Source organism: Glycine soja, chromosome 7, assembly GCF_004193775.1.
Source record: "Glycine soja cultivar W05 chromosome 7, ASM419377v2, whole genome shotgun sequence".
Lineage (NCBI taxonomy): Eukaryota > Viridiplantae > Streptophyta > Magnoliopsida > Fabales > Fabaceae > Glycine > Glycine soja.
Window position 1 is genome coordinate 5,058,481 of NC_041008.1, and position 17,989 is coordinate 5,076,469.

Genomic DNA, 17,989 nt, shown 5'->3' on the forward strand with positions numbered 1-17,989 from the left:
AATTAAAATATAAAAAAAAAATGCGAGTGCAAAATACGTCGTTTTAAGTTTTTAAACATTAGAATAATTAATGTATTATTTCAATTGTGGTTTATATTCTCTAGTTATACTTATTGTTGATTGAAAAACTAAATACTAATTAAAATAATTATAAAGTTAAAAATCACTGAGAGCTATTATTGACTTTAAATGTAAATGTTGAGAACGCACAAAAATCGAGAGCTTTTATTGACTTTAAATTCTACATATAGGTGTTAAGTCGACCTGACTTATTTAAGTACGTTCACCTATTGTAGTTATTTTCAGGTTAAGTTGGTTAGACCCAATTAAATTGTAGGCTAAAAATTTAGCTCAATCTACCTCATTGTAGGTTATATGATATAGAGGTTGATTTATGGGTTCAATTTTATATGCAAACAATTACATCATCAGAAGTATGCCTGTCTTTAAGAAAAATATATGGCATTTAAGATTTTTTTTATAAGCATTAAAGAATATAATTAATTTATTAAATTTTAAAGAAAACATTAGATAATTTTTTATCTTTTTAATTAATAATTTTTTTTATACACAACTTTCATTAAGTATTTGTTAAGGGTAGTCTTAGTAAAATAATATTTAATATAACATTCATTTTACAAAACAACATATATTTTAGAAGAAAATAATATTAATCACAGCATTCATGTTAATGAATCTTATTACTTTTTAATTTTAATTTGATAGCATCCATTAATGGGATAACTGGTACTAGAGATTTGCTTTCCTTCCCTTGGCTTATGGTGGATAAGAAAAGGCTGGCTGGTGGCTCCTGAGCAGCCATGGTTTTAGTAATTTAGGTGCACTGATTAACAGTTAATAAATAATTTTCACTCAATAAGATATTTATTATTTAATAATAAGAAATAATGAGAGAGAGGCACGTGAGAGAGGGTTTTGTTTTGCATGCACACAGCAATCGATGAAAGAGAAGGTGATACTGGGACATTCTGGCTCACAATTGGACACGTGGCAGTCATTTAGCGGGGGATCGTGGTGGACGCGTGACCGTTAATAGTTTCAAAATTACCGCTAAAATTGTCATCTTGTCTCTTTGGCGCCTTTCGTTTACTAATTACTAGTGCCTATCTCTCTCAACTCTCAACTCATAACTCATTCAAACATTTCTCAAATGATTCTTTTTTATAACTTCCATTATCATTATTTTTCATATCTTGGACAATCAATTAAACTAGTCAACTTTTTAAATCATTTTCGTTATATATAACAGGCTACATAAAATTATAATTACTATATTGTGCTAGACTATTTTAAGAAGTATTATTATTCATCAATCGTGTTTTAGGAGTTTTTAAATTCTACGGGGATATTTTTATATGTGTTTTTAACTTGTTGTTTCTTTCAATTTATTTCCTTTATCTCTATTTTTAAGTTGAATTTTAATATTTTTTTAAAGTATTAATATTTAAAAACAACCTTATATTATCATATAAATTATTTATTATAAATCTAAAATGTAATTTACTCCCTTTCAATCCTTTTTATAAGATCCAAATAAGACGTTGGACTTGGTCTTTGTACAATAACCAATCTAAAATATCTTATGCGTTAGTTAATTTTACAAAAATACCATTGATTATGAGTATTTTTTTGGACAAAATTTAGATACAGTATTATATGTATGGTTGGTGTTGTTCTTCAATTAAGGGTGACATTTAATGAATTCATTTATTTCACATATTATGGAAATGAAACTCCATATTTGATTGAAGAACAATACTAATAGAGTATTTTGAAAATCCTAATATGACTATTTTATATGCATAACTAATTAGCACTATAGGAACCTTAGAGTTTAAAAAGCACGTAATTGCAATACTAAGGAGATAAAGATGTAGTTAGAACTAAAATTAAAATTTTAGTAAATAAAATTTAATGTTGTGTGCGATTAAAATTAAATTTTATTTAATAATCACATGACCACTTAAAAAAGTTACATCATTTTATTTTTCCTTCTCTAATATTTTATGATTTGATTCAATTAACATAATTCGATCACTATGAAAACAATTCTCATTGTAAGAAACATAAAATGGTAAAAAATAAAATGCTTGTGAATTTCAAAATAACTTTTAATATTAATCATATGTATGATTGCATGTCTCAAATTTATAGTTTTTTTATTCTTCAAATGAGAATTGTTATTACCTGGTATGCCTTTTATGTATAATATGTATTACTCTTGTTTGTTCCTTATTAATTATTGGATTTTGGAAAGATTTTTGTTTTTATTTATTTGTTGTTTTTAAGTTCAAGATAATATTATTTATTTTTTTGTCAATTATATTCTTTTCACCTAATCTTTAATTAATTTATACATATGCATTTATTGTAGAGTAAAAATGAAAAAAAATAATAAACCTTATAACTATGTAGAAACCTTGAAAGAAAATAATAATAAAACCGAAAAGGGGTCTTTTGGGCTGAACCCGCATCGATCATAATTGGGGACTAAAATTTTACATTTAATTTGAACTAAAAAATTTAAGCTGAAATCTTATATTTTATTGGACAATTTTGATAGACTCATTTTGCTATCTTTATAAAAAAAACCGACATATTTTATTATGAAAGATATAGAGAGAGACTAATCAAGTCATGTAAGTTATTTTAAAATATATATAATTTTTTTAATTGGTCACATGCTATTAAAAATGTGTTTGGAAATATATTTTGCAGTCAATAAATCATTAAGCTTCCATTAAGACATGAAAACTCGTGCCAATGATGCATGAGTTGACATACTATTAAGCTTTATCATCTATCTATAATTGGGACTTACCGTGGCAATTAATTGATTCACAAATTTATTTTTTATTTATAAATTACACTAAATTAGTAGTGAACTTTTCAAACTGCTAAAAGAGCCTTTATAGTACCAGACCTACTAAACTTTTCAAACTTGGCTGTATTGCCACTCTTATAAAGAATACAATCATATAAAGGTTCAAATATATCCTCAATTATTATTTGTTTCATATTATTATTCATTAATTTTTTAATCTTTAATTATTGATAACTTGATTTTCTTGGAGCTGCCTGAAAGCACGATAGATACATGTCGAGATTATTGAGATTTGAATGCAGGAAGCAAATTCTAAGATATGCATAAGAATTGTTTTGTCGGTGCTCATTCAACCGTGATTGCGAAGAGGATATTCGTTTATTACTTTATTATTATTATTATTATTATTATTATTATTATTATTCATAACTAGTTTGTAAAAAAATAATAAGGAAAATAAAAAGAGACTATTGGTTGTTACAAAGCTTGATTCGCCAGTCAAATTGCTACATTAAAAGCACCGTATACTAAATTGATAAGATACAGCTGTAGGATCGATTTACGATTTTAAATACGTAAATAAAAATTGACCGTACCTGAGCATTGACTCATATAGCCAGTCATTTAGTGAAATTTTAGGTATGTTAATAATGATCTAAGTTTAAATTAATTCAAAGTTTGGATTTGATTAAGTTAATTTTGACTTGAACCAATCATGACCTCAACAATTAATGGTAAAGTCAAAAACATTTCACTCATAATATACATTTAAGGTTCAAATTAAAAAAATAACTTCATAATTTTTTTTATAAAGTTTAATCTAAAATTTTTCATGCATTAATTATTTTTTTATAAAAATATTCTTCGTTAACATTACTTCTAGATTGACTTGACAGTGGAGAAATATAACTTATTAATATTTGTTAGCTTTGATAATTTACAAGAATAATTTTTTAAAAATATTAATTTAAAATAAATTTAATGTTCTTAACTAAATTTCTTAATTTTTATGAATTAGTTTATTAGATCTTATGATGAATATATAAAAAACACATGAATTAAATATATGTATGAAGTACCATAATTTTAAAAATCAGAAAGTGAAATTAAAAGAAAAATGTTACATTAATGCATTGTATATATTTCAAAATAATTTGTAGTACAAAAATATCATACGTATTGATTTGAGCTATGAAAATTCTGGATTTATCACTAAATTAGTAAATTTTAAAAATAATTATAAGCTTGAGAAACTCAGAAAGTTGTACAATGCCAAGATATATATAAGTTTATGTTAAAATGAAACGTGACTCACTAACTTGTATCTATTTTGAAAAATATGAAAGGTTTAATTATTCGGTGATATATTTTGATGATGTCGTTGTGTGGTACGTACTTGCCTTGTTTAAAAATTTGACCAAACATATATATTACGTTCATATAATTCTTTGCATGTATGGATTGCAGGAATTGGTCGGGTTGTAACTTCAGGTGGCATAATCTATTTTTTATTTTTTTAAAAGTTTTTTCCTTGATATTGACAAACTTTTAAGTATAATATTATTAAAAAAATGGCATTGATATTTTAAAATTTCATCTTAATAATTCGTGTATTAAAAGTCAATATTAAAGATAAACCTGAATTATTAAAATAAAACTATAATTTCAATATAATTTTAGAACAATAATAAAAATATATAAGATATTGTACTTAAGCTTTATTTACTGGAAACATGACAATGTCTTATTTACAAAGCTTTCGTGTTATGAAATTTTTTAAATTTAACAATAAATTAAATATAAAATATAATATCATTATTATTAAACATTAATTACATTGCATGTATTAATAAATAAAATATATTTTAAAATATCTTCTTTGTCAATAATGAAAATTTTATATTATTACAGATAATTAAGAATATATTAAAGAGATAAAAAAATTAAAATTGAGGAACAACTCGTGGAAATGAATTATATAAATTAAGATATATCATTTTTATTTTTATTGTTTCAATATGACATCAAAAGTTGAATTCAAATTCAGATTGAGATTGATTAAATTTTTTAAAAAAGTAATATTTGAGATGAACGAAAAAAATATAAAACGTATAAGAAATAAGATACTTGATTTAAGAAAAGTCAAGTAACTTATTTAAAAAAGTAATTGATTTTATGCATTCCTTCATTAAAAAAGTGAGTATTTAATTTTTTTTTTTTTTTTGCTGAATGGTCTGAGCAAAAACACCCCAGACACAATTAATTAATACTCAACTAGCAAGAATCGGAAAACCCTAGCTCCAAGTTGCAGAGAAATATTTTATTGTTTTTGGTTGTTTACCTTGTGTTCTTCTGTTCATACATTTTATCATTGTCATGAGGCTTGAAATTATGAACATGTTCTTTAATTTTAATACATAAACGCTTGACTAAATTATGTTCACTACTTTCCCGGCCGTGATATCACTATCATATCTTCTGTTTAAAAGTAGACACTACATTCCCAAAACCATGACACCAGCACCAGCTAAAAACCACCTCAGTCACCAACCAATTTTGAGCCACTTAAATTAAAATAGAGTAACTAATTCCTTAAATAATTTTTTCCGATAATTATCGAGAAGATGGACGTGTAATTGTGTGATTGTAGCTTGTAATCTTAAACATCACGTAAAATCAGGTAGAAAAAAATGTACGTGTGGAAAACAAAAATATGTTGTTGAATTATTGCAGTTTTAGCTGCTAGTGGATAAGCATAAGGTTTGCGCTAGCTCATTCTGAAGCACGTAGAGATAAATCCTATTATTAGTCTTTGCTCAACTACTCAAACGTACGTTAAAGTAAATTGGTTCATGAATGATACTGTAGCATCTTCCATATATTTCTGACTAAATCAAGTTCCGTGTCACAATATCAAAATCTACTTCACCCTGCATGCTTATTGCTAAATTCTAGGTTTTTCCGCAGCGAATATATATATATATATATATATATATATATATATATATATATATATATATATATATATATATATATATAAGGTGCCGCAACTTGACATAGATCTTCCATCAAAAATAAAATTAATAAACCCAGTTGAATTGGATAAAATTATTAGGAAAATAATAATTTTTTTGAATATTTAATGTAATTATATATTTAGAGTTTAAATTTTAAATCATTAATTAAATTAAATCAATCTCATATTATAATTGATTCATGTATTTGGCAATACATTTAGAATTAAGGATATGTTTGAGAAGTCATTTTAGGAGTTTAAAAGCTAGTTCGATCAACTTATAAGTTGGTTTGACAAAAATAATATTGTTTTAATATTTTCTAACTTATTTTTATAAATTACTTTGACTAGTTTATATATAGTTTATAAGTTCCTAATTGCTTTTCTTCTTTCAATTGAATCCTCATTGATTTACTTGAAATTCTTTTTTAATTACTATTTTCTTTTTATTTATTTTTCAAGATTGTCATCTTTTTAACTTATAATTTATAAACTATAACTATCTTATAAGCTTTCGATCGGCTAAGTAATAATCTATAATTTTTAATATATTACTCTTTCCTCAAACCACTTAGGACTTATTTAAAAAGACTTTATGAGTAGCCGCGATGGAAAATTATGTATGGATCGTATAACATATGTAATGGATTAATAAATGAGCTATATATTATGCAGAATGTGTGGAGCAGCCTAATAATAGGGTAGATTTTATGACCTAGCAATTTTTGGTGTCCAGAACTCCTCAAATGGCAAATGTGAAAGTTGAAGTTCCAACTAGAATGGATGATATGCTAATTATTAAAAAAAAATTGTAAACCAATTAATTGTTTAAACACAAAATTAAACAGGCTCCCCATCACAAAAGAAAAAGAAAATGCCAAAATCTAAAAGATGAACGAGTTAGTCGTATTCACATTTTTTTTATGTGATTTACGTGACAGGGGCAACAACTTGGGTTGGTGGTGATATAGCCACAGGCAACTACACAGCCCTTAGAGGGACAAGACACATTTGACACATGAACCAGAAATTTTTTGGTGCACATTGCTGAGACAATGCAGAAACCATAACTTGAGTAACCATAACTTGAGTGGTGCCCGTAGGAGCACTAGCTAGTTACTTTTGGACGGGGGAATTGAACCGAACTTTAGTTTAAACTTATTAGAAAAAATTATTGGGAGGACCACAAGGTATCAACTTCTATCACCTTTCTTCATTGTGTCTGCATCCTTTGTTGGTGAGAAAACCTTTTGTAGCCACTTGGAACCCTAAGGACAAGTGCTGGCCACACTTTGGCTCTTTTGCTCCCCCGTTGGGCCCGGATTCAACTGATGTTCTCTCCATGGAGTGGTGAATTACTTTCTCTTTTGTTTGATTTTAGTTTTTAACGTGTCCAACGTTTTTAAAAAACAAAAGATTTTAACATCAAATAATATGAAACCACCAAAGTGTATTCTTGAAATCATAATTTTTTATGAGTTGAAAATATTTGGAATAAATCATGCGACTCTCAATATTTTGTAGGTCCAAGGGAATCTTATTTCGGATCCTTAAACAAGGTTTTAAATTCAAATTATATAAAAAAAAATTATTTAAAAAAAGTAATATTACTAAAAGTGGCGAGTTAGAATTGTAAGCCCTCAATAGAACTAATAAATACTCATTAAAAATCATGAGAAGATCATTAAAATCTGTTTATTTCTTTATAATTCATAAAAAAGATGTTATATTCTTTTGAGACCACAAGATGGATGATCATTCTCCCCTAAGCTTACTAATTAAACACAACTAATTATTATTTTGTGAAAATATATATTATCAAGGTGCTATTTAGTATGAAAATCAGGTGTGCAAATTTTTACAAATATAATAATATAATAATAACTGATGAAAGTATTGGATAACATTTCGGGCAAGAGAGAGAGTATTAGCTTAACCCAATAAATTTACTTTATTTAAAGTTCGTGTGAATTTGTATGTATATCTTTCGTACTAATTATCATTTACCAAATAATATTCTTTTTTACTTAATCTTTTATTTTATTAAAGAAAGTATTACAATTTATAACATGAAGCAATCAATTCATCACAAAACAATGACTTCTCTTGGCAGATCAATGTTTCAGATGGATTTTTATCATATTGGACAGGTCTAACGAGGAGCTATGTTTGGATCATAATTTAAACCCATCACGCACCAATCATATTTGTGTCCGTAGTCCCATCAACAAAGGGCCTAAACACATTTTGGGCATCACCTTGAAATTGTACTATACGATGCTCACATTTGAAGAAAAATGAAAACTCACCCAAACGCATTTATATTTTGTACCTCTCATTTTGCATCCTACACCTCCCTAAAGACTCCAACGGACAAAAATACCCCTTTACCAGACATCCCATTCCGAAACAACCATTTTAGAATAGGATACATTTTCATAATAGTCATTTTGGAATACAAAAAATTATATTCTGAAATAACTATTCTAGAATAGTGGTTCTAGAATAGGCCGCAAGACTCCCCTTTTCTTCTTCAAACTTGAACCTATGCCGCCATCTAAGGGCGTGATCCCCCCAATGCATACACCACATTTGCATCAACGGTCAGTTGTGGAGGGACCTTGGCACACAAGCACTCGGATGGCCCCACAAAGAAGTGAAGAACAAAGTCCCGCCGTTGAGGACACATTGTTGTTGTTTGGCACTAGAATCACCATTGCCTTCTTCATCAACAACATGGCGAGTTCCATCAATGTTGTCATTGTGCTTGGGCAGAGGACGACAACACAAGAGGGAGGCCTCGTGTTCATATTCTAGAAGAGAGGGTGCTCAAGTGTCATAGGGAAGAAGGAGAAGAAGTGTTAGGAGAGAGGGTATTTTTTATCATTAGGCTTTCGAGGAGGTATATGATTCATATTGGGAGGTGCAGGATACATATGTCTCACCTAAGTTGCTATGTACCCCTTGCCCACCCTTCCAACTTTTGGGCTTGAAGCAGCTATGGGGGACCCAAGTAAAGCACTAATAGTTATGACAATCTATTATATAAATAAATCATCTAGAAACATTATGAACTTCTATCTAAAAACCAAAAATGAATAGTATATAATCAATTTATTGTCAGTTGAAATAAAAATATGCATTCATATTCATTAGCTCAAATATGATTATTTTTCATGAAATATATGTGATTTTGTGAAGAAAAAAAAATACATTATATAATAATCATATGTAATAGCATCTGATATATCAAGCGAGTGTTTCATAGCAACTTATTTTTCATAAATAATTACTTCTATTTTTCAAAAATTCTTTCAAGAAGTTAACAAGAATTAGTAATTGTTTATTCAAAATAAACTAACCAAACATACACTAAGATCTTTAAAGATTAAAGAACAAACTTTTCTCAATGTCATAGAATGAAGATGAAACATGAGAATTCTCATTATGGAAAATGAGAATTGTGGTGGGTGTTTGAATATGAGGACTCCAACAAATATGCACATACTGGACGCGGAAAAGCGAAGCAATTTTCTCTAGCTAGTCATGCTAGATGTGACATTTAGCCATAAATTTATATGATGTAATGGTATAATAAGATTTTTGTAAGTTATCAAATACAAGATTCAGATTCTTGCTATCCAATAACATGTCCAATCTTCGTCTAAACAAAAAATTGAAACAACCTCTTTGCATGAAAGTTTACTAATTGCTTGTTTGGATTGGCATCTGATAGCATTGGACGCGTGTCACCCCTGAAGCTATTATGGTTAGTTGCTTTTGGGTCATTTCATAAAAATTATCGGGATTTTTACACAGATATGGCTTGCGACACACTAAACCAAACACAATAAATTATTCTATGAAATTACCTTATATTTTAATATCTCAAAAAATGACAAAGGCAACAGAGGACTATCTTAATAGGTGGTCCACCGTGAACCATCAGCAATGACCTTTTATATTAATATGATATTCATAATCTTAGGGTGTACTATTTGCAGTAGTGATCTTTCCAACAATCATTGTTCAACCTTGCTATTGAAGAGGATTTTCGACGACAACCTTGCTATTGTTCAACCTCCCAAAATCAAAAATCATTTTACACAACTACCACTGACCACAACATCGGGATCAACCATGATTAAACAAACCTAGCAACAACTTTGCTCAGCAATGGACAACCTTCTCTCCTCTATATATTCGTTCAGTATATCAAGGCCAGTAAACCATTGTATTTACTCATTAAATCCTCTTGGAAATAATGAGTATGTTGCTATAAAAAAAAAACAATTACAGTATCAAGAAATATTTTTTGTTAAAATTTAAAAAATACATTAATAACTAAAAATATTAAATATTTTAGATTTTTAGTACTTTTTTTTTATCAAGACACTCTTCAAATTTTTATCAAGGATGAACGAAAAAGAAACAAAAAAAAATCTTATCTTTAACTCTTAAACCCTAATAGCTCGGTATGTTGACTACCTCCACAAAACCCTGTGTCTGAGTTCCGAAGTGAACAGACACTAACTGTTTTCTTTGCAGTTGCAGTTGCTGCAATGCCTACAAAGCTATTCTCCCAACTACGTCTTCTCCATCCCCTCCTCCCCATGAAGCCCCGCACTCTCCCCCTTCTCTCCAGACCCTTCTTCTTCCCTTCCTCCAAGTTCCTCCGAACCTCACCGTTTAAGGTTCGCGCCTTCTCCTCCCGGGAGAAGGTTCCCCTCCGCCCCTCCAAGAGCCTCATCGACGACGAGGCCGACCTCAGCAACTGGGTTGACGAATTGCGCTCCGGCGGGCCCGATGAAATGCGGTCTGGCCGGGGCAATGAAGTGCGGACCGGTCGGAGAGACCGGTTTGCCGATTCTGGCCGGTTCAGCCGCGATGACAGGGAACGCGAATTCCGGCCGCCGAGGAATAATAACCGGGCTTCCGCGTTGGGGAAGAGAAGGGGCGAGGATTTGAGGAAGGGGGGACAGAGTGTCGGTTCGAGGAGAAAGTTTCAACCGAGGAGTGATGATGATGATAACGAGGTAATGAATGGAAGAAAGTTGAAGGGTGGTGGCGTTGGAGCCTTTCCTAGCGAGGATGAGGATGAAGATGAAGACGAAGAGAGTGAAGGGAGTGAGGAGGAAGAGATATTGAACAAGAGTAGAACCGCTTTGTTTGGTCAACAAAACGTTTTGAACCGGAGGAACACCGAACCAACTCCAAGACCTTCTTCTCCTGGAGGAGGATCTGATTCTTATTTGAGTGAAACCAGGTGTGTTCATTGTATCACAAATATTTCGCTTATGTTACTGGGTTTAGTTTCCTTGCCTTTGTGATTGTGTTGAGTCTGTTGGTTATTGCATACACTTGGCTAACTGATACGGAGTTACAGTACTGGGTAGTACTTGTTTGGGAAGTGTAGACTAGAGGCGGCAAAACGGAACCCCGACGAACTGTAGGGCTTGAGTTAAGCCTGAATTAAACTTGGCCATGGTTTTAAATTCACCTTGATCACAATTGCGGCCGCATCAGCTATATTTCCCCCCGCAATGTCAAGGTTTGCAAGGACACCGAAACCACAACCTCAATTTTAAACTATGAAGGTGGCCGCAATGAGAAGGTTTTTTATTTATTCAGTAAAGGTTTTTTGACTCACAGCAACTGTAGTTGCAGCCACATCTGCCGCATTTTCCCCACAATGTGAAGGATTGCGATGAAACCGCAACCGTGACCACAATCACAATTAGAAATCATGAAGGCAGCCTTTTTATCTAGATCTAATCATGGTCTGCTCCAGGCTTAGTCCCCAAAACCAGCAAACTGGGTTTTAACTGGGCCCGGGCTTCAGTTTGAAGGCCCAAATTGAAGCCTGGCTTTTTGCCTTGGCTTGTTGGAGCCTGCAACCCGCATAAGGCCATGTAGCCCATTTTGCCACTTCTCAGAGTTGTGAGCCTTAAAAAATGAAAAGTGGAACAAACAGAAAGAAAGGAATGAGAGGGTGTTTATATGTTCAGTGCATTTCTGTTTATTTTTAGATTGAATGGATACTGTCTTCTTTGCGTATCTATTTGATCAATGGATGGGATCATCCAACTTTACTTACTGAGTTGTTGTTGTTCCATGCTTTCCATGCATGAATTTGGAAATTGGTTATGCATACTCTCATGGTGGGCTCATGTTAAAAGCCAGTTGTCTTGTATTTACGGAGGAGGATAGGAATGTTATTAACATAGAGAGAAAGGTGAGCCTTTTGCTTGTACATTTGTGCTGTTTGTTTACCATATATGACTCTGAATATATTTGAATCGTATTATCCATGCTTTAGTATGTTATGCTGCTATTGTATTATGAATGTCTGATTTTTGAGATGTGTTGCCGCAGATTTGACCAATGTTCAATCTCCCCACTGTCATTAAAAGGAGTCAAGGATGCTGGATATGAGAAAATGACGGTTGTTCAGGAGGCTACTCTTCCAGTAATTCTCAAAGGTTAGTCTTTTTTTCTTGGACATGGAGGATGGAGCAATTCGGAGGAAAACAATCTTAAGACTGTCTTTTTTTTTTTGTGTGTGTGTGGTTATGCTCTGTCAGTTTGCAAGAGATGTCATCTGATTCCATCATACCTGGTCACCTTTTTTTTTTCTCATTTTTTGGTATCCTTTTTGTGTGGAGGTTATAGTTTTGGATGCTATTATATGCCAAGAATTGGTATTCAAAATATTGGGCTATCCCTAATAGATAATATTAAACAGGAAAGCAATTTATTCCAGCTTTGGTTGACATTGTTCTCATATATGTCTTGAGTTTTTTATTATGGTGACTCTTATTCCAATTAATATTTTCAGGTAAGGATGTCCTTGCCAAGGCCAAGACAGGCACCGGAAAAACAGTAGCCTTTTTGGTAAGTCTCTTCATTTGTGTTTTCCAAACTGAATTGGTGGTTAATAGCCTCTTTATTATTGAAATGTTTCTTCATATTCCTTTATGGGTGACAATTAATGTAAGGTACAGTTGATACTTAGGCTACCTTTGAAATAAGCAAACTACTTGATTGGATCACTCTGCTTAATTTCTTGGGCTTCAGAATCAGCGTTTGATGTTTTATCATGACGATGGGGCATTTCTGTTTCTATATTCTGCTTAATCTTTGTTGTTGTTTAGCTAGTATGCAGTGGGAGTCGGAGTATTAAACAAAGCTCTATGCTGATCAGCAAATACTTTGAAAGATTTTAAAATATGGATTAAGAATAAGAATGTTTAAGAAAAGAAGGGACAAAAAGTCTACTTGAGCTTCAACATAATAGTGAAAATCATTGAGCTGGAAACTGATTTATTGTTTTATTGCACCATTAGTAACAGATGATTAGTAGTTTTGACTCTACTTACTTTTAAAGTGTTTTTATTCAGCTTCCATCAATTGAAGTTGTGGCAAAGTCACCTCCAAGTGATCGTGATCATAGGCGGCCACCAATTGCTGTTCTTGTCATATGCCCAACTCGAGAACTTGCAAGCCAAGCTGCTGCAGAGGCCACTAAACTGCTGAAGTATCATCCTACCATTGGTGTTCAAGTTGTGATTGGAGGGACAAGACTTGCGTTAGAGCAGAAACGAATGCAAGCAAACCCCTGCCAAGTAAATTGTTTTCTCACTGCCACCAAAGTTTTATTTTTATGAAGTTATTAGTTAATGTACACCTCCATAAGACTGATAATCAAATAAATGAAAATATCCCTACACTACTAAACAGCCTTGGTATAAAGATGCTGAACATTATGATTCATTTATGTTGCAGCCATAAAAATTTGTAAGTTTATTTTGTTTCTTTTTCAACTTAACGTCTTAGATTAGAACTTATTTTTATCATCTTAAGTTTCTTAACTAATTTCTATTAAGCATCAAGAGACAATGAGAAGCAAATTTATGTTTGTTGGTGTAAAAGTATTTTAGCCAAAAAAAGTAAAAATTATGAAGATCACCTTTCTAAAGATGTTAGCCTAAAACTAATAGCATCTGGATATTTTAATTTGATTTAAGGCTTCTGATCTTTTATTTATTTGCATACTTATTCTCTTATAGCTAACTACTTACTAGTTTTCCAGACTTTGTTGGTTGATTATTGACTTCTGCTTAAGCTACATGTTCTGTTCACACACATTGTTAATTTGCATACTGTACAGATCCTTGTTGCCACACCTGGAAGGCTTAGAGATCATACTGAGAATACTGCTGGTTTTGCAACTAGGCTGATGGGTGTGAAGGTCTTGGTGCTTGATGAAGCTGATCATTTACTAGACATGGGATTTCGCAAAGACATTGAGAAGATAATTGCTGCGGTCCCTAAACAACGACAAACTCTTATGTTTTCTGCCACTGTTCCAGAAGAGGTACGTATGTCTTCTTTTTTTTCCTTTTACTTTTTTTAGTGTATGGTTGTATGTTTCTTGTTTAGAAAAGATAGAAGTACCAAACTTATTTTGTTATTATTGTGGCAAAGGTCCGTCAAGTATGTCATATTGCTTTGAGAAGGGATCATGAATTTATCAATACAGTTCAAGAGGGAACCGAGGAGACACATTCACAGGTAATTGTTTATAATTCATGCTAAATAACTAACAAGGTGTTTTCATGTGTATATGCATACGTGAGGTAATGAATATGCATTCGCACGTACCAGCGTATACTGCCTTTTTGTGATATTTATTCATGGGACTTTGGATCATTTCAGGTCTGCCAGACGCATTTAGTTGCCCCATTGGACAAGCATTTCTCTTTACTATATGTTCTTCTGAAGGACCACATTGCAGATGATGTTGATTACAAGGTATGCTTTCTAATCTGCAACCAGCTGTATTGACCTTTTTTTTGTTGTTTCACTTCAAGACACATAACATGATTAACAAACAAGGAAATCATATTTTGGATTAGTCTATTGCTTGTTAAATTCTAAAACTGTGATTTGACAACAAAAGGTTTTACTTTTTCTATCACATTTCACATATTTTATGAAGATATGTAATGTAGCTATTGGTTTATCAGGTCCTTGTTTTCTGCACAACTGCTATGGTCACTAGACTTGTTGCTGAACTTCTTGGTGAGTTGAACTTGAATGTGAGAGAAATCCATTCAAGAAAGCCTCAGAGTTACAGAACCAGAGTCTCTGAGGAATTTCGGAAGTCAAAGGGTCTCATCCTGGTTACTTCAGATGTATCTGCACGTGGAGTTGATTATCCAGATGTCACTCTTGTTATACAGGTAATACATACAGAACATTGCATCATTACACTTTTGCAAGGCATCTATCTTGTGCTGCACATACACAAAATGTCCTATCAGCCCTTGCAAACCATGCTAGCTGGCATCCTATGGTTTATTTGGATTTTATGTTCTGTTTGTTTTACCTTTTGGCATGAATACCAATGAATATTTGAAAGAATGCTCAATACATTATACATTTGCTGGAAGTAAACACCTGTTTGCATCGACTCGGTAGAAAGTTAAAACAAATAGGCTATTATTTGATCAAAAGTAATTATTTTGTTTCTTGTTTCCTCCACTTGTCAAATGGACAGGTTGGTTTGCCAGCAGATAGAGAACAGTATATACATAGACTCGGTAGAACAGGGCGAAGAGGGAAAGAAGGGCAGGGCATACTGCTGCTGGCTCCTTGGGAAGACTTCTTTTTATCTACCGTAAAAGATTTGCCTATTGAGAAAGCTCCTGTAGTACCTTCAGTTGATCCTGACACCAAGAAAAAGGTATTACTTGGATATACAATGGAGACATTTTTTTTTAGATAAAACCCTGATGTTAGACTTTTATTCTCTAACTTTATAAAATCTTCACTTTTAGTCTCTGGTTTTGCAAAGTATTATTCACTTTAGTCCTTTTCTACTATATTTTTCATTGACAAGGACAAATGAATCTTTTGTTGAAAAAGGATTAATAGAATTGGTGTGCAAGCCCTTGTCCAACAGTGTGGGAGAGTATATTAGTGACTTGTTTGGGCTTATGGACCTATTGCTTGTATACCTTTTAACTTATTTTTAATCCACCAATGTGGGATTTGTTGTCCAACAATGACTACATGACATTTTATAAGTTCAGAGACTAAAGTAAAGGTTTTGAATTTTTAGAGATTAAAATGATAGGCACGTGCACTCTCGGGCCAAAGTGTAGGTTTACTTGTGTTTTTTTTTTCATCTTATGCTTTGGCAAGTTTATGGACGAATCAATTTGGAGTTATACCAACATTTGGTGTATACAGGTGGAAAAAGCCCTATCCAATGTGGAGATGAAGAATAAAGAAGCAGCATATCAGGCATGGCTTGGTTACTACAATTCCAACAAAAAAGTGGGGCGTGACAAGTACAGGCTAGTGGAGCTTGCAAACGAGTTTAGTCGAAGCATGGGGCTTGATAACCCTCCAGCTATACCTAAGCTAGTCCTTGGCAAGATGGGCCTCAGGAATATCCCTGGTTTACGTGCAAAATAGGTTATTCTTTCAATTCAATTTCTGACAGGTCATGTGAAATATGTATTGTTTTTTAGTTAAAATGGTGCCTTATATTGTAAGACTTGAGACATCAAATTTTCAATTATATATACATCCATTTTTTGTTTATCTTCTGCTATACCGAACTCATTGCCTGGCAATTGTAGTTCCAGATTAATTTAATTATATCATCATCTAGCCAACTTCATACTGGATGAATTTGTTATTTTGATTAAATATGTTTTTAATCCCTCAAATTTGAGGGTATGTCTTTTTTAGTTTCTCAAATTAAAATGTATATTTTTTATTCTCTTAAATTTATAAAATGTTTTTTTAGTCCTTGTTGTCAAAAACTATCACAAACTGTGCATCTAGACCGCAAAAAATTTGTTAGGAGGGACTAAAAAAATCATCTTATGAATTTGACTAAAAAAGACATACTTCATAATTGAGAGACCAAGTAATCCAAAATAAAGTAAAATTTGAGAGACTAACCACATATTTTAAGTCTTATTTAATTCATGATGTTGCAACAACTATCTCGCTTTGAAAGACTACAGATTGAAATCAACATTGTACGTCAGATTGCCTTAAAAGTTAAAATATGATGTTAGTGGGATCAAATTGCATGTTCAAACTAAAATGAAATATTCACTTTGATGATTTAATTTATTTATTTTTAAATTGCTGTTTAATTCCTTATTTAAAGATTAATGCAATTGGACAGAAAGACCACCGCCATAGTTGCTCGGAATGACAGTAAATTGAATCGTCAGTTCGTACCTTGATTTGTTAACAGTGACCTATAATTTGTCTCGTTTATAGTATTGAGCTTGAGACTTCTAGTGCTTGATTCAATAGATTATAAGGATAATTAAATATATGAATACCTTGATTCGTTTATATGATTCATTCAATTATGAGGATAAATAGATATGATGGGTTGGGTTTAGTAAAAAAGTCCTCCACAATATGGTTAGTGAATGAAGGTTTAAATATGTGTTAAAGAGGGATTCACATTTAGCACTTAATAATATGTCAAATAAGATTCCCTCAAAAAAATGATATATATAATATAGGAAACTAAAAAATATGTAGACAAAATATGGGGGGAGAAAGTTTAATGATTATGTATTCTATAAATTTTTTTACATGGTCAACTAATAAAAAATTATTTTTCGTATAACTTTTAAAATAATTAGTGTAAAAATCAATAAACTTATCAATGCATGATAATATTTTATACTACTAACTTATAGCCTATTTTCTCTAATTTTCTTATTATTAAGTTACGATTAAGAGCTTAATATATTCGAAGATTTGATGTTAACTCATTAAACTTGAGGAAGCAGTAAACTTTCTAGTTTAAATTAAGAAATTAAAGCCAATTTTTTTATCCTTTCTGAAAAAAAATACTGAGACATGTTCTTTTATATTACAAAGGCAAAAAAAAAAAACCTATTCACATATACAAGATGTTCTTTTCATTTAAGGGGTTGACTTTCCAACAAAAGAATTGAACCTTTGATCACATAAGAGGCAAGATTATCTACTAAGCATAAGCATGTCACACTATATTGGTTACTTCTTTTGTTTAAGTTAATAGACATATTAACATGTTTTAAGCTTAAAATATTTGATAT

The 17,989-nt window shown here is 31.5% G+C and overlaps 1 protein-coding gene across 1 annotated transcript; it reads left to right on the forward strand.

The window, feature by feature from the left end:
• The first annotated feature begins 10,326 nt into the window (after window positions 1-10,326).
• LOC114418319 (DEAD-box ATP-dependent RNA helicase 31-like) lies at window positions 10,327-16,537 on the forward strand. Its single transcript, XM_028383608.1, has 10 exons — window positions 10,327-11,127; window positions 12,237-12,343; window positions 12,700-12,755; window positions 13,262-13,486; window positions 14,032-14,238; window positions 14,349-14,435; window positions 14,580-14,675; window positions 14,891-15,106; window positions 15,424-15,609; window positions 16,119-16,537. The coding sequence occupies exons 1-10, from the start codon at window positions 10,424-10,426 to the stop codon at window positions 16,344-16,346; spliced, it is 2,112 nt and encodes a 703-aa protein (XP_028239409.1). The 5' UTR covers window positions 10,327-10,423; the 3' UTR covers window positions 16,347-16,537.
• Window positions 16,538-17,989: the final 1,452 nt, after the last annotated feature.